This window comes from Ammospiza nelsoni, chromosome 10, assembly GCF_027579445.1.
Source record: "Ammospiza nelsoni isolate bAmmNel1 chromosome 10, bAmmNel1.pri, whole genome shotgun sequence".
In the NCBI taxonomy this organism is placed as follows: Eukaryota; Metazoa; Chordata; class Aves; order Passeriformes; family Passerellidae; genus Ammospiza; species Ammospiza nelsoni.
The window spans coordinates 8,024,377-8,041,522 of record NC_080642.1 but is presented as its reverse complement, the minus strand read 5'-3'; the positions used below and the strand labels follow the sequence as shown (position 1 = coordinate 8,041,522).

The window sequence follows — 17,146 nt, the reverse complement described above, 5'->3', positions numbered from 1 at the left end:
GTCACACACACTGACAGGACAATGCTGTGCCTGACACGGACAAACAAGCACTGCTGAAAGGTGGAACACTCTGGCTGAAGTGTAAAATACAGCCAAACAGCAGATATCTGATTAGAGTAGTAAATAATTCTGTATTTCCTAGGTATCCATGGCTGCATGAAGACTCCTAGGAAGAGAAACTACTAGGAAGAAAATTACTATTTTAAAGCCAGGTTTAAGATAGATATGAAATATAAAGGAAGTTAGAGGAGTTGGTGAAAACTGTATTTTGCTACTACTTGCAGATCTGGAGGGGACTGGATGGATTATTGCCTCTCCAGCTGGATCCAGGTTGTCAGCCCCATGCAGTGGGGTTAGTCACATGTTCATACCTGCTGCATGAGAAGACAAGGCTCAATTTTAGTGTTTCTTCATCCCCTGGGCACTCGCTGGGGGGATCTAGTGCACACTGACATTTTCAGCCTCAAGCTTCACTGCACTCAGGCATCTGAAGACATGATACAAAAATGCACTATGAACGCTGAATTAAACACGTATTTAAAAGGAAAGTTCAATGTATTTTGTTCCTTCTTCTTGTCTCGTAATTTATTTTTAAAGCTTCTTAATTTCTGAACTGATCTTTACCTGTAACAGTGGGGAAAATCCCTTGTGTGCAAGTTCAAGTCACTAGAAATTTAACAATGAAGTTGCAATGACCATTTCTTTCCCATGCAGATGTTGCCTTGAGCACTGAGATCTTGTAAACTCCATGGTACCTGCAGCCTTCATGTCAGAGAGAAGCTGCCAGGCACCAATGCAAAAACAAAGCTCCAAGAGGAGAGCTGAAATAATCCCAGTGAAAGTCACGGGCAGGGAAATGAACAGCAGAGCTGTTTGTAGGTCAGGAACATCTGAAGGATGTGATCCCTGGAAAGCAGGACTTTGCTCATTGAAATTGGGAGAACTGGGGATGACAGGAGGGATGCACTGCCCTGGCAGCAGCCCAGTTACAGTCAGCCAGGTTTGCAGTGGCCCAGATTTGCAGTTTTTACCCAGAGCTAACTTTAAGATGGATCTTTACACTTTCAAGTGTCTGAAAGGACAAGTATTCCAGTTATTGATGGGATGTCACTGTCAGAGGTGACAAAAGGGGGTGTCCTGGAGCAGCAGCACTTTTCCCAGTCCCCAGCCATGAACAGCTCTGTTCTAAGGCACCTCCACTTCATCTCCCACATCCCAGGACAAGCAGTGGGTTCAGCCTCCCTGGCTGAGGGAACAGTGAAACGTTGCTGCTCCCCAGCCCCCAGCATGCAGACAGGTCTGTACCGGGACAGGGAGGCACCTGCAGGATGCACCACCCAGAGCTCCAACTGTGCAATTGGTTTTTATTGGCATACTTAGGTATCAAAACATTGCCATCAAGGTCTCGGATCCTTCCGATAGACGAAGATAATTAGGCATTAATTATATCTTCAAAGTACAACGTGACTGAATATAAATACATGAAAAAGAACAAAACATGCAAAAATTCCCCAACTTTAAAAGGATTAATAATTCAAAAATTTATGCTAGTGAGACTTCTGCTCAATCCACCAATTCTTAATAAATTTTTCCATGTCAGGATCCAGAACTGTTAACAAAACATACAGGGCATAATAAAAGATGACTGGTTTCTGAATTGGACTTTAGGAGAACACTGAACTGCTATATCCCTTATTATTCCAAATTACTGATTTGTCACAGTTAAGTGTTTTTGAAAGCAATGACTAATATATTAGCCACTCATACACCAGCATAAATATTTGAATTGCATTTAACTCTCAAAAATTACTAAACTGATTGCTTATAGAATACAGTAACTGTCCACAGAAGTAACAAACTGCTAAAACAGCATCTGCAAGACAGCTCAAAATGAATGTGTGTTTAAAAGGAAGGGTCATCATTAAAAACACAACTTTTAAAAGTTTAATTGTGCAGATTCAAATTGATTCAAATTGGATCACTCAAATTTGGGAGGAGAAAGATTTCTGTCATTGCCCTATAGGGATATCTCCAGTATTAAATGTAGGATTCCAATCTGCTCATACAGCAACAAAAAGGATCAAATGGTCTGAGGTAAAAGCATCCCTTAAAAAAACCCCAAAAAACCAAAAACTTATTTAGCAATTTATAGATATAATTAGAAAAATTCCTGGAAGCAATTGCAGTGCAGATTTTGCCAGGCCAGACAAGCCCTGGCTGCACTCAGGAGTCCTCTGGGCTTTCCTAGGGCAGCGCCGGACACTGAGCTCGCCTCAGCACCTGCTACAGGTGTGTGAGCTCCACAGGGCTTCCACAAGGCATTCAAAAATGTCCCTGTCAGCAAGTGGCTGAGTCCATTGTGGAGAGAGTCAAGATGCTCCTGTCGTTGGCATAGAAGGGATCCGTTGAACTCCATGATCTAAAGTAACAATAAAAAAAAAGTTTGGCTGACTGGGAACTTGTATTTGTACTGGGAGGTGAGGAGAAAAGTCTATGAGAGCAAAAGACAGAAGTGTTGCAAGAGCAGGCAGATTTACCTCTTTAAAGGACTAATGCACTAATTTCATGTAGGTACCTGCAGTTCATTCAGACCTTTGGAAACAGAGGCCAATTCATGCCTGCTGTGTAATCAGCACACAGCTACAGCTATTTCCATCACTATAAATTAAAACAACCAGAGGTTTCTATGCCTGTTTTGCAGCTGAAGTTTCAGTGCTGTGCCTCGGGAGGCTGGGAATGCTGCCTGTGTACAGAGGCACCGTGAGGCTGCTCCAGCAGAGCCCTGTGGAGCACACAGCCAGCCTGGGAACCCAGCACAGCCGTGTCCCAGCAGGAAACCTCCACACTGCCTGAGCCTGGGGGAGGCAAAACTTATCTACAGCCAGGAACCTGTTCCATCCCCTCCTCTTACACTTCAAAACATCAGGGAACCACCCTCCTGTCACAGCTGCTGACTCAGAGGGGTCTCTCAATGTCTTTCTCTTGATTACTGCTTGGGAAGAAATCCTGTTCTTGGCTGCACAGCATTCTAGGACTGTATGGGAAAAGCTGAGAAGTTTGGGAGGCAGGAAATAAAAACACAATGAGCTTATCCTCCAAATTAGGCTCTGTCAGAAATCTGCTGTTTCTTTAGAACTGTTCCATCCAGTGCCTTGACACAAGAACCACTAATGGGAGACCCAACAATTCAGCAATGATTCCTACTGTACAAGTGATGTATGCGATCCAGCATTCTTAATATTTTAGTGACTGACAAGTCGACAGACAATTTAATGGAACAGACAGACAAAATGCATTTTAACATACCACACCACACATTTTATATTCTAACTGGCTAATGAAGTTATAGAAAATACTTCTCAAATACATTTTACAAGCAGTAAATTAAGCACAAGAGACTATATTCCTGTGGCCCACTACTCCAAGCATTTGTATCACTTTGATTCATCAAAGTTTTTATCAAAATTTGATACAAGGTTTGATTTCATGTTATCATATTTGACAGAGTATCGTATTTGACAGAATATCAGGAGCAGAGAATACAACACAAGCTGCCTACAGCAGTGTTATTTAAAATACTGCTCTTCATTCTACAGCACTTGCACAAACAAAATATTCGTCAGCATCACTTTAATCAACAAAAATAATTTGCAGCTACTTCCTGGTTGAATATTTAGCTGTTTTATAGAGTACAAGTACTCAAAAGACCATCCTGTTGGGGACTGCACAATCTTCTGAAGATTTAGGTAAAAAACACAGCAGCTCAAGCTCATGAACAAAGCCTGAACAATTTTAAAATCACCCAATAGTTTTCTTAGTTGTACCTTTGGCATTTCACAACTTGTAACTACTTCCCATGATTTAAGCAATTAGTAATTTAAAAAAATTAATAAAGACTTTCTCATATTAGCAAAAATGTTAAGGGAGAAAATGGTCCCTTGACTTTTAGACCAGGTTGTCAATACTGAGTGGAAGGAGCTGAAATCATTGGAGAAAATAAATATGACTGACTTTAAAAAAATCTCTCTTCTATTTGTACTGTGCATATATTTAAGTGAAACTAGAAGATTGTTCAGAGCAATTTCAACCAGAAGTAGATGCAAAATCCACAGAACTTCAAGCCCTTAGTGTATCACCAAGATAGTTTTGCATATTCCTTGAAATTAATCCTTATGTCTATGTTCTAAGAACTCTAAAATAATTTGGCTAGATGGAACTTCATCTGAAAACTACATGAGGTAAGCAGAAAAGAAATCTAACAAAAAGCAGTCTGGAAAAAACTGTTTAATATTCTGTCAAATACGACTTAGCTTCAGTAAGTATTTTTAAGTTCTTAAGGAAAGAAAATTTGAGTGGAACAAAGAGAAAACTGTAAAACTGCAAATATATTGCAGAAAACAAAACACAGAATACCTACCTTATAAGAAGACTACAGGTTACTAAGGCAATTGTTAACTAACAATCTGCCCTAATTAGATAACAATAAGTGAAACAAACTAGCATGAGAAATTCCTCATTTGGAAAGCACAGTTTTACAGAGAAGTGAAAAAAACCCCAGAAAAGTTAAAGCAACTGCTACCAAAATGTTGATTTTTAGACCAATTAAATGCTCACCTTGTAGATTAAAAATTCTATTAAACTGTTTATTTTACACATCATGCCCGCTTTCTACACAGCAAGGTTGAATTAAAAATGTATTTAATAGTAACAGTTCATTTTTCATATGGAATGAAACTTCTTGCATACTCATACCCTAGATTTGCTGAAACATTGAATAAATTTCACAAGCAAGCCAGAAGAGAGAGACTGACTGAAAGCACAGACATTGTGTTCAACACAAGAGTTCCAACAGAGATGAGCTACAGACCAGGCAATACCTAAAGGCAGAATCAGAGCTGACAAAGCTGTCAGGGTAAATTACCCACACGAGATTTGATACCCAGTGAATGATATCACAACCTTTAACTGAAAGAGACAAAGTTCTTCAAATACAAAATGAGTTTCCTTGAAAATGTGTGAAATTCAGTGTTTTCAGGTTTGCCTTTTGACCAATGAAGGACCATGATATCATTCAGGGACAGAGATTACGATGTACAAAAGACTATTTTTATTTCTACCCCCAAATATTTCCATATTTGTTTGCTATCCCTCTTTGTTTGGAAATGGGGAGATGGCACATGAGAGGATTCAGTAGAGCTCCTCTCCCAGCTGGGCTGACTGCAAGAGCAGAGTTGCTCTGCAGACATGTTCAATTACTCAACATGCTTTTACCCCACTGACATTTGTTTCACATGTGATTTGTGAAGGAAAGATTTATTTAGCACATACTTTGGAATGGCACACATGATTTTGACAATATACCTTCTGGAACCCAAAAAACATTGAAAATTCTTAGAACCTGAAGACTCTGTTCTGTCAATCACTCTGATTTTAGAAATAGAATATAAAAGTTATACTACAAAAATATTTCATCTTCATATCAATCAATGGCTGAAAGATTTAAAGGCTCTCCTCCTAACAATGAAGTTAGATATAAGGGGGGGAATGTGAGCCTTTTGTACACCTTCAGGAGTAATGCAAGCTCCAAGGTAAATATTTGGAGGTTGTACATCAAGAACCAAAGGGAAAAGTCTTTCGACTTTACAAACAACTCCTGATTTGTGAAGGCAAAAAAGTAATCATAAAAAGGAGAACAAAAACAGGAGCAAGGCTTGATTTTCTAAAGAGAAGAATGTACAAATCAAGAGAAATTACGATAGATACAACACAAGAGCTTGTAAAGCCAAGCTAAACACTTCAACAGAAATCTTTCAAAAACTGTTTTTCCCCTCCACATCCCAAAAGAAACCACTCAAAAAGAAACAAGAAGCTAATCTTTTAGGATGAAAAAAGTACAATAAAGAGTTGCATTTTCTACTTTGATAAGCAAAACCTGCAGCTGGTTTCTAGACATCTATTGCTGCAGGCTCATCGGGTTCCAGTTTATAGGAGAATCGTCTGCAGCAAAGGCTATTGAGAGAAATGCCACACCTGCTGACCCGCGCTGGGCTACACCTTCCCATTAGTCGTTCCAGCATTCTTCTAACAGATGTGCATGCTGTTTCCCCATCTGAGAAGCAGCACATGGAGTCCAAGCAGTTGATACCTGAACCTGCCTCAGTAAGCTGGAAAGAAAAAAAAAAAAAAGGAAAAAAAGAAAAAAAGAAAAAAGAAAAATCAGTACTCACAAATTCTAGCAATGAAGATGTTACCAAAAACACTTAGGAAAAGCAGGTTTTCTTAGCTAGAGTGTTGAATATTTTTCAATTTTATACGAGAAGTACAATAACAATATTACCAGTCCCTAAGGTCTACATACACTAACATTTATTCTTCCCAAGGTTTGATTGCAGCCTTGTTAAGTGCATGGAAATAGTCTGGCACTGTATCTGCCTAACCCTGGAAATTCCCTCCACCAAACCCCACAGCAGAGCACATGCACTTCCAGCTGGGATGCCTTGATTTACCTGCAAAAATTTATATCAGCTCAGCCCTATTTTAAGGGAAATTTATCAAGACAAAGCTTCAGGCTGCAGAATACAACACAGCAATTTGGTCCCAAGTAATTCTTCCTCAAGCACACAATGCAACTTCCTAGAATAATTGACATTATATCACTACCACAGCTACCCTTGGCTTGGTACAGAACAAAAGCACATTCCTGATTGTGTGAACATGGTTTATCCAAAAGCAAACAAGGCTGATGTCAGAAAGGTTCAGTCATGTTCATGCCAGCACGGAGAATAATTCAGCATTAGCATAATAAACTCTTTCAAAGCTCATGTTTTGTAGGTGAGGAAAAAAAGGAATAAAAGAAATAAAATGAAAAGGAAGCAGCAACAGATGTATGGGTGTTAAGTGCCACCTACCAGTGTGCTCCTCTACAGCACTGCTGCACCAACTGCAGCATAACTGGAATCTCCTGCTTCTGCAGAGAGAATATCCTAAACTGACTTCAGTACCATTCTAAAGAGAAATAAAAATGTGAAGTGTGGGGATGTTTTTAAATTTAATGTTAAACTCTCCATGAGAGCATCCTGTCAAACGAATACGAAACACAGAAGCTGAATTTTATTCTCTCCTCACACCAGGAGAAAGAAGAATTCTGGGAGGAGGCATCTTAGTCCATGACAGGACACAGTTCACACATAAGACCTTCCCACAACTTTTCACTGTGACACTAAAGGTCACTGACTGTTGTCTGAAGATTCTATTTTTGAGCCTGAATTTATTCCACGCCACCCACAGTTGCCAAAAACTGCAAGGAAAGCAAAGAACCTCAAGAGTTCCGTATGGGAATGGTTTACTATGAGTGGAGACACTCTTTTTCCTGATCCCCCCAAACAAGCAGCTGGACACATTTACAGCTTCACAACAGAAGAACAGCCTGCACAACAAAGAAGAGGCAGCTAACAGAAACAAGAGGCTTTTGGAAATACAAGAGAAAAATCTCAGCTGGTAGGACAAGAAGGAACACACACAGAACTGGTGTTTGTTTCCAGCCCTTTTTCCTGTGCCTGCCCCTTTCTCAGCCCTGTGCCACACTCCCCACAGCCCCTCCAGACCTTCCCATCACACCACTCATTGTGATGTTCACAGAACTGTCACTCAGCAGCTGATGGAGGATTCTCCACGAACTGAGCCCCCTGATGCTGTGGATGCTGCAGCTCAGAGGCTGTGGCTGAGTACAGGCAGAACACACTTTGACTCACACTCATCTGGGGGGTCTTTGGGACACAGAAGGAACATTTACTGACACAATGAACTTCTGTACCTGAGAGGCAGGAGCAGAAGATTTGCAAGTGACAGGTCTGAAAGGGGTTCTGGTCAAAACACAAACAAAACAAAACACATCTCAACAGAACCTGAGCCCCTGAACACCCTCATGTGATGATCGCCGTGACTGGTCCAAACTGCAGCGCCACAGAAGATACCAGAATCAGGAACTGCACACTTTGCAGCACTGCAGTACCAGCAAATATGACCTTCAGAGCCACCTCAGACTGTGCTCCAGAGTTGTGACACAAGAGATTACAGAGAGCAGAAGGAATTCCCATTTGGAGGTCAGCAGGGAAACCCCCTGCTGCAGATGGAGAGACCTTCACAGCTGTGGCCACAGCAATACAAAACTGTAACATTGCTACACTCAGGATTTCAAACAAACAGAGTATTTAGTTCATCCATTATGCTCAAGCAGACCTTCAAATTTACTGCAGAAAGTCACATTACACTGTCTGTATGCCGGATCAAATGAACCAGAGCATTTTTTTCCTTAGAATCTGCTACCCTGAGAGCCAGGAATCCTGGATATTATCCAAAGACTGCCAGAAAGAGGAACCAAGAGTAACCCGAACAAGCTTCCAAGGAGCAAACCCTCAACTCTGGATTTTGGAGGTCTAGTGTCTCTTTTCCTGAGAATCTCCTTTGTTCTTCACAAGTTAGATAAAAAAAGCAAGGATCATGCTTTAACCAATACCTCTGGAAAAGTCAATATCACTTTTTAAAAAAATAGCAAATGAGACCTTACATAAGTCTGGAAACAACAATTCTTTTCTGTCAAATTCACAGTTAAATGTAAATAAATGCTGTGAGAACATAAAGGACAAAAAGACCTAACTAAATTTTATATGTAGATATACTGTTTATCATTCCCTGGTGAACATGGATTTTTCTATTTACATCCACTACCTGGAAGGAAAATACATATGCTAGAAAGTCTCTTTTCTCATTTTCTCTCTGTGGAGGACAATTATGGTCATAATTTTATACAAAAGTAAAGCCTGGCATGGCAAGGCAGGAAGGCAAAATGTTCCCTGGAGACCTGAAACAAACCCTCAGGAAACATAAGACAGGAGAGACAATGTTTAAAAAATTAATGAGTGTAAAGAAATATCAGATAATATTAATATTGGGTGGCAAACAAACTATGTTCATAAGGTGAGATCTGGAATCTCAATAAACAGAATACTTCATATGAGAATGGCCCATTGGATGTAATAAATCAAAAAGCAACTGAAGTGCAGAATTAAAGAATGATTCAGCTTGATAAAGGAAAAAAACTCAAACCAACATTCTATGATGCAATTTTTCTTGCAGATATCAAAAATATGGGTACTTTGGAGATGGCTCAATGACTGTCTCGGTATGCAAATAAATGCAAATATGTAAATAAATACACAGACATTAGGGTACAGTGGGAGTACTACCTAGTGGAGGTAAGAACTGTCGGGCAGGCAAGATGGGTCTAGCAGCTGCCTACTGTCCTCCCCTCTGTGCCTGCTTTCAGCAAAGTCACATGCTGAGCTGACTGAACCCTTATCTTCTTCCATCTGGAAGGACAGAAAAGCAACAGATCTTATAAAGCACCATGCTTGCATTGCTTTAAAACAGTCACCATTGTTACAAGAACTTTCACAGGTCTGGTCTTGAGAGAACAAGGCAATTTACAAAGTCAAGAGGCAATTTTTATTTTTGGTGGGTCAAATGCAGTTTCTCAGCACCCAAGTGTTAAAAGTGTTTGGCCTTTTAGTGTTCTACAGACTACAAGGAAACACAACAAATTTGGAATCTATCTAAAATTCTTAGAGATTTTGGAGTTTTATTTGTTTTCCACCTTCTAACAGAAAGGATCATTTCAGTTTGTTTTCTTACTGCAGGTTATTCCATATGCCACAAGACAGACATTTCAACCCAAGATTGAAATGAAAAGTCACATTGAAAAGCTGGGACTTTGAGGAATGGGGAATGTGTTTAATCCTGTCCACCAAGCTAAGGGCACTGCAGGGTATTCTCCTGAGCCCAGGTCCCAGCTGCCAACATTCTGATGCCACATGGATGTTTTAGAAGATTGATATGAGATGGTTATTACTATTTTACAATTAAGTTAAAACTTGCTCTCTATTGTAAATCTTATCATCTTTAACCCTTAATATACTGTATAAAAAATCCCAAACAATTTGATTTAAAATTTTTAAAGAAAATATATAGAAATGTTGAAGTCTAACAACTTCATCGCCATGATATTTTTATCACTTATTTTTCTACTCTTTGTATCAAATGAACCTACAAGGGTCAAATTATTTCATTATTTCAAAGTCATTAGACCAAGGTTTCTCCAGGTAAGTAGTATGTGCACTTTTGTGACTGAAGTCAAATCCAAAATGGTGCATTCTTCCCTCATTTCCTCATTTTCCTGTGATAGATTCTGTGGATTAGCCAACAGATCAACACCAAGCTATGCTAACACAATGAACAGGTCTGTAAAGGAGGAGATCACCCTTGATCTAAATGCAGCACATCAGGGTATTGTGGCACACCTCACTAGTGGGAATTCATGCTTCCAGTGGAAAATTTTTCTGGGAAATTGCACGTTCCTTACAGAAAACACAAGCTGTAAAAGGAACAGACCTCTCTGCTCTCGACTCAACACAGCTGGTCTGGGTCAGACCTGAAAGCTGCAGGGAGGAATCCTATGGAACAGGAGCTGGAGTTAAAAATATAGACAGGGAATGAAGGCCTTAAAGCCAGGGCCTGAAGCAGATCTGGACTGAGATGAAGGGAAAACCAGGCAACAACTGACTCATGAGGCTGGAGATGGGGAAATAACAGGGTTTGGCTGTGACAAGGTAAATGCTCCAGAGCCTCGGATATAACGCTGTGCACTGACAGCCTTGTCTGTAAATAAAACCTTTCCTGGTGTCTTACATTTCCCCAGTTCTGGGTACAGTTCATACACACTGTCCAAAGGTAGAAACTGTAAACACAGTTAATCCCATCAGTAAGTAGAATTAAAACATCTGTCCAAGCAACACATCTCAAACGTGGCTTAAGATTTCTGACAGTTCTTACAAAGCACAGGACATGTAGACACAGATGGACACAGAACACTTTCTTTACAGATAAAAACATGGAATGAGATACAGTGGGACCCAGTTAGTACCCTAAGGTACATATTTCACACATTCCAAGAACAGAAGAGGCAGCTGTGAAGGAAAGCAGTGCTCTGCCAGACTCCAGTGAAGCACAACACCTGCACCTGCCTGTGCTGCCTCATTTCCTCTTCATCCCACATTCCAAAAGGGACAGTAAAGTTCAGAGGCAAGACTTTAACAGACACAAAAGACTGCAATTCTGACTTACAGGAATCACCCGGACACTTAGAAGATCCCCTCAAAGATCCTAACTGCACATCACACTTAGAAGATCCCCTCAAAGATCCTAACTGCACATCACCAATATACTCAATATAAACTTGAACATTTTTTGCACACTGTGAAGCCTACAGAAACAAAAAATTATTGTAACATTATACTTTTTAAAATTTGCATTCATAAAAGAAGTCTTCTTTTGATCTCAAGAGAAGAGTAAGCATTTTGGCAGAACAAGGCATAACTCAGTTTAACCTGGAGTTATGCTCCTTTTGAGACTCTTAATACATATTTACAAACAACAAAAACCTGCCAAAGTCTGTTCATCAACCTCCATGCATTCTGCAGTCACAAAGGATGCAATCCCTGGGTGGGCATGTACAAATGAGGTGTGACAGATTAGCTGCTTTACAGCTACATATTCACCAGGCAGCTGTTCTGTTTTATGCTCCCACAATTTTCCTTGCCTTCTTTGCCCTGTTGCTTTGGGAAAACCACAGAAACCAACTCATGCTCTTCACTCCAAATTAGATTTCATTTAGTATAGTGAAGTGAGTAGTTTCTGTCTATCAATTGATTTTCCTTTTGACTGTTTTAGGCAAGGATCCACAAGATAACTTCTGAACTTTGTTCAAAGACAGAATAAAGAACTAGAGAAACCCAAATCTTTCCTTGTTGTTGCACTTTACAAGCTCAACTGCAAATTAGAAAGCAGCCAGTGCTTGAACTTCAGGTACTATCAGATACCCAAGTGCAAAAGTTCTGACTTACAAGAGAATTGGATTTGCATAATCATTTGTTACTTATGGACAAAATAGATTTCCCCTTTTTTCAACTCTTCCCTAAGTTTAATATGAAGAAAATTGCCTCACATTAGCAAAGATTCTCCTGATTTTAGCATTTTAATGGTTATAGTGCTGCATTCCTAGACAGCTTTATTTTTCTTTGACTATCCAGCTGTATAACCATTAAGATGTGTTTAGTTTTTGAAATTTTAGCAGAATTATCTGTTCTAAAACCTTTGGTATAGCTATGATGTGTGACGTAATTCACTTTAATAATTAATTGAGAAAACAAACTTACATACACTTATCCACAGTTTTTAAAAGGTAACTTGATAAACCAAGATATCTGATAAATGAAGAATTTGAAAAGCTAACTTGTAAAGGCTTTTGCAGAGGAACCTCCTCAATATATTGCTAAGTTTAACAGCTTTCAAAAGCTATACAGTACTTTGCCTGTTTTAAAGCTATTAAGTGCTGTATTCAAAACAAAAGAAAATAAAATCAGCCCACCACTATCCCCCTGGGTGTTTGGAAATCCAAGGTGTTTTGTTTCACACTGGGGTCACTAACACCACAACACAATGGTCATTTCAAGTTTTGCCTTGTAAAGTTGTAGTGCACTCTCAGAGGAAATACAAAACTTTTCTCCTTTGGTTTAACAAACAGCAATTAAGTCCCTAAAATGTAGGTTAGTTGGTTCTCCTAGGCACCTATTTGCACATTTTTAACAACAAAGTCACCTTGAAAAATATTTAAAAGGAATCAGATCTTTGCATTAATTCTTGCTGTAGGATGTGGAATTAAACAGACTTAGACATTGCTGATGTATGCTTAAGTCTTACAAAAGAGAATCAGCATTTGACAGCATTTCATGTGCTGAACTCAGTGCATTTGAAGAGTTGCAGAATCATGTTTTACTGACACAGACACATGTATGCTTTGATCTTGTTTTGAATAATTTTCTGGGACTTTGTAGCCAAATGCCTTTAGGAATATGTATCTACACACATTGAAAACAAACAACACTCACTTTATAGCTGCACAAAACAGACACAAAAAGCCTCAGCTGCACAAGGGTATGGACGCACCCAAGCTTCAAACATTATCTGCTCTTTTGACACAATTTAAAGCAAATTAAAATGGGCAAATAACTTGCAAGAAATTGCTGCCTAAAGTACATGGATCTTCCTGTCACAGCCTTATAAAGCTGAAATTATCCAGCATGCAAAATGCACTGTTAATTTTTATCATAAAGAAACCAAAAGCATTATAACCATGCTAGAAACTACGATCATTTAAAAATGGATGCAAGAACAGCTGATCTTTATTCTGGAAGTTGAACATCATGCTAGGGATGTTTTTTCCTTTAAAAAAGAAAAAAAAAAAGCACGTCCAACACATGCTACTTAGGAGAAGCATTTGGCTCAGAAACACAGAGCAAAGCCAAGAAATCACCAAACTGAATGTTTCTGCACTACATGTATTGCCCTCTCACCCCACTAAAATATATTCATGCCTCTTCCCATCTCTCTCAGCACTGGTTAGTTCACCTTGAGCATGCATAAGAGTTGATGAGGAACTGTCCCTCCTACTCTACCTAATTTTGCTCAGCTGATTCCTGGCCCTGGACAATGGCTGCAGTGCGATGAACTCGTCACTTAAAGCAACTCTGTTGGAGTACATCTACAATTGGACAGAGAAGGGATGGAACATACATGTCAGTAAGTAGCAGCAGTAATTTTCTAAGAGAAAGACACAGGACAACACATTGTTATTTAAGTGGAATACACATCATATACAGAACACAGGCCTGGTACCTTCAAGACAGCTCCTGGGACCATCACAGCCAGTCACTGGCACGACCATTCTTAAAGTACCTTTGCTTCCATGCTGAGAGAAAAGGCCTACACACTTTTACATCTGTGCTTTACAAACACCTTTATTCTGTATTGCTTTCGCCCTCCAACAGTGCTGTGATTTATCTTTACTCAAAGATTTATATTTTGATTCACTTTTACCTTACTGTCCAATTCCTCCTGTACGATTCTGTAACAGACCTATATTGAGAAATTGCCCACAAGCTACTTCAGGGTAACTGACCTCAGTGAAACATAAGATGGCTTTTCTTTAGGCCAGCAGAAAACCCTTGAAACACAACAAAACTAAAATAAAATACAGTAACACACATTCACCTTAAGTGCATTAAAGAACATAAAGTTAACCAAGCTCATCGTCTATAAAAGTCAACTCATGCTTGCCTGTCAAATTTTTAATTTTTAGTTTCCTAAAATGAATGACTCAGACTTAAGTTGCTGTTAAAGAACAATATTTACACTTAAAAGCCTATCAAATTTTTCTCTTGTATCAGTTAAATTTCTCTGTTCCCTTATGAAAAACTTAGCTACATGTAACATCTAACAGATCAGAGGCAAACTCACACTTGATGCTATCACCTTATACTAACAAAAAGATATAAAATCAGGCAGATTCCTACAGATATAGTGAATTCAGAGCACTAAGGTAATTCACACACAAGAAAGGTCTGAAAAATTAAAACACTAGGGGCAAGCATTTTCAGCTGAGAAATGTGTGTTTGGCTCATTGCTCCTGGGATTAGTTTAGAATTTAAATGATGGCAGACAGAAACAACCTAAAAAGCTGCAATTTAAAAACAAGGAACTAGGGCATGTAAGAATTTATCTTGCCATAATAAAAACACAGTAACTATAAACCAAGCTTGTTCTTTCCCTCAATATAAAAATATACCAATGTAGTCCTAAAATTAAAAATGAATAATTAAACATGTTCAGTTACACAGAAGGTGCACCTACACAGTGAAAAATAATTTTAAAGGACAATACACAAAGTTCCATATTTATTCCTTCAATGACTTCCACAGAATTCATTAGCATCAGTCATCACCCTTAGCATTTAGGACAAAGATATTCTCCAAACCCTTTCTATCTGAAAGTCAGTCTCTTCCTTTGCTTGGAAATGGAAAGAAAAATATTTACTAGGAATTTTAAACAAAAATTATGAGGTATGATGATAAAAGAAACATTCTGTCACTTCTTGACAACAAATGTGCTAAGCTGATCATCTGCTCCTCTTCAGTTACATCCACTTCCCCACTGCAAGAACAGTGAATGGAATCCAGTGGATCTGACTGTCCCATCAAAGCAAGAGTAGGAAAATCTCAACAGATTAAACCTCAAGAAAGGAACAAAGAGGTGCCTTCTTTTTGCAAATACATTTGTAGCTATAATTTCACTATCAGACACACAAAGAAAAACCACTGGATGGATGCTGAAGAACTTCTGGTCGAATCCCATTTCAGATACCTTGACTTTGCAGCATCAGGAATTAAGAATTTTCAGAGAAAAGACAGTATTTTGGTAAACAAAGGCCTCAGTGCTGACTCTGTCAAATGCAAAGCAGAAAGCAAATAAGAAAAAAAATAACTAATAGAGATGCACAAAGCAAAATCCCCACGGCAAGGAAATCAAGCTATAGCCACAGGACAGGAGTTAGATATTCATCAAGATTCCTTCTTAAAAATAAAAAGTGTTACTGTGTCTTTGACTGCACAGCTGTAATGGCATTAAACTGCACCCAAAAAATCTTTACAAAGGAGTCCTAAAGCAAGAGAATGTAGCAGGAAACACATGGATAAAGGCGGGAAAATCCATGTGGCTTTTAAGGTTTTAATTCAAGCACTTCAAGAATATGAAAAACCTCAAGAACCACACCAATACCATGCCAGACAGCAAGGGGTGATGTACAGCAAGGAAGGAAAGAGAGTGTTTGATAAATACTACCACTAGTTTTTGAAGAGATAAAAAAGGTAAATATCATTACCTACAGACACTCTAACCCAAGAAGTGCAGTAATGTGCAATCCAGAGCCTTACCAGGTGCATCTGAACAGTCTTATGAAAGCCAGTGGTTATTTACTTTGGCTTTTAGCTACTAAATTCCAGGACAGGAAAAAGCAGCCAATATTCCAATATTTGAAAGGGACCAGTGGGATATTTTGACTAGCAGTAGGCTTATCAACATGATGTTGATCCTAAGCAAATGAAGAGAAGGTCTCACGTTTGGTTTTTTATTAACACATACATTAGAAGGGTAATATAATTTAATTAAATCAATGTGCAGTTACATCAAAGTAATTACAAGGTTAGATGCTAAAGATTGCAGTGCAGTCAGCAGTTCTGCATGGCACAGAGCTCAGTGCCACCTGCATTAAGCAATTAGGACACCATAAAATCCATCTGGCACACAGGTGGACAGAAAGCTGCTGAGAGCTTTCAGACCATAACTGTGCATGGGATATCTCTGTCAGCTGGGTTCTTCATACACTTTCACTATTTTTGGCCCTATGCTAATTGACCTGTCAGCAATGCCCTGAAAGAAACCAACATCACCACCTGCAGATGTGTAGAAGATGCAGAAGACAACAGGTTATTGATGTATGTTATTCTGTAATCTGAATGTAGCTGGACACTCATTATTTCTGTACTTGGCACTGACGTCTGCTGTACTGGAATATTGGGTCCACTGGTCAAATCCAAAATTCAAAATGAGGTTGAAGAAGGGTGAAAATTACAGGAGAAACACAAGAATGATGAGAAGACTCTAAAACAACCATTTTGACTGAAGATGCAAGTTCAATCTACCTATCAGTGCTAAAATTAGCTTGATCACAAAGCTAACTGTGAATAAAACAAAAACTGTAATAGACACCTTCTTAATTTAGCAGAAGAAGTATAAAAAGATGAAATGTTAAAAACTGAAACCAGAGAGACAGTTACTATTAGAACAGTAGGCCAGGATGACTTCTCCATAATTGTCTCTAAAAAGAAGAAAACACTCAAAGATATTTACCTAAAAGACAGTCTAATCTCACCAGAATGTTTTAAATCATTTTTTGTAGGCTGTGTCAGGCAGAAGGGAGATTCCATTACTACAGCATAACTTTAGACCTTGTCTATGAATCTGTGAAACTGTCACATGGGTAATTAGTTTTAATTACAAAATCAACAATCAAATGTATAGTATATGAAATGATTGAGATTTAAGAAACACTAATTAAAACAGTAATTTTTAAAGTAATTTTTACAATTATTGTTTCCATCACATTTTAAGAACTATTCAGTGCTAATTAGAGCAGTAG

The 17,146-nt window shown here is 38.8% G+C and overlaps 1 protein-coding gene across 7 annotated transcripts in view; it reads right to left on the bottom strand.

Annotated features, from left to right (window-relative positions):
- The window catches only part of ATP11B (ATPase phospholipid transporting 11B (putative)), a 65,948-nt gene that overhangs the window by 2,589 nt on the left and 46,213 nt on the right, over positions 1 to 17,146 (bottom strand). The window contains exons 29-31 of one of the 7 annotated variants that reach the window (XM_059478906.1): positions 13,569 to 13,654; positions 6,031 to 6,164; positions 1,345 to 2,419 (exon numbers count right to left, since the gene is read on the bottom strand). In XM_059478906.1, coding sequence (XP_059334889.1) covers positions 6,062 to 6,164; positions 13,569 to 13,654 — 189 coding nt within the window. In that variant the 3' untranslated portion in view covers positions 1,345 to 2,419; positions 6,031 to 6,061. Of the gene's footprint in view, positions 1 to 1,344; positions 6,165 to 8,616; positions 9,369 to 13,568; positions 13,655 to 17,146 lie in introns of those variants that run through there. The other 6 variants (XM_059478907.1, XM_059478905.1, XM_059478908.1 and 3 more) reach the window with 6 other exon arrangements.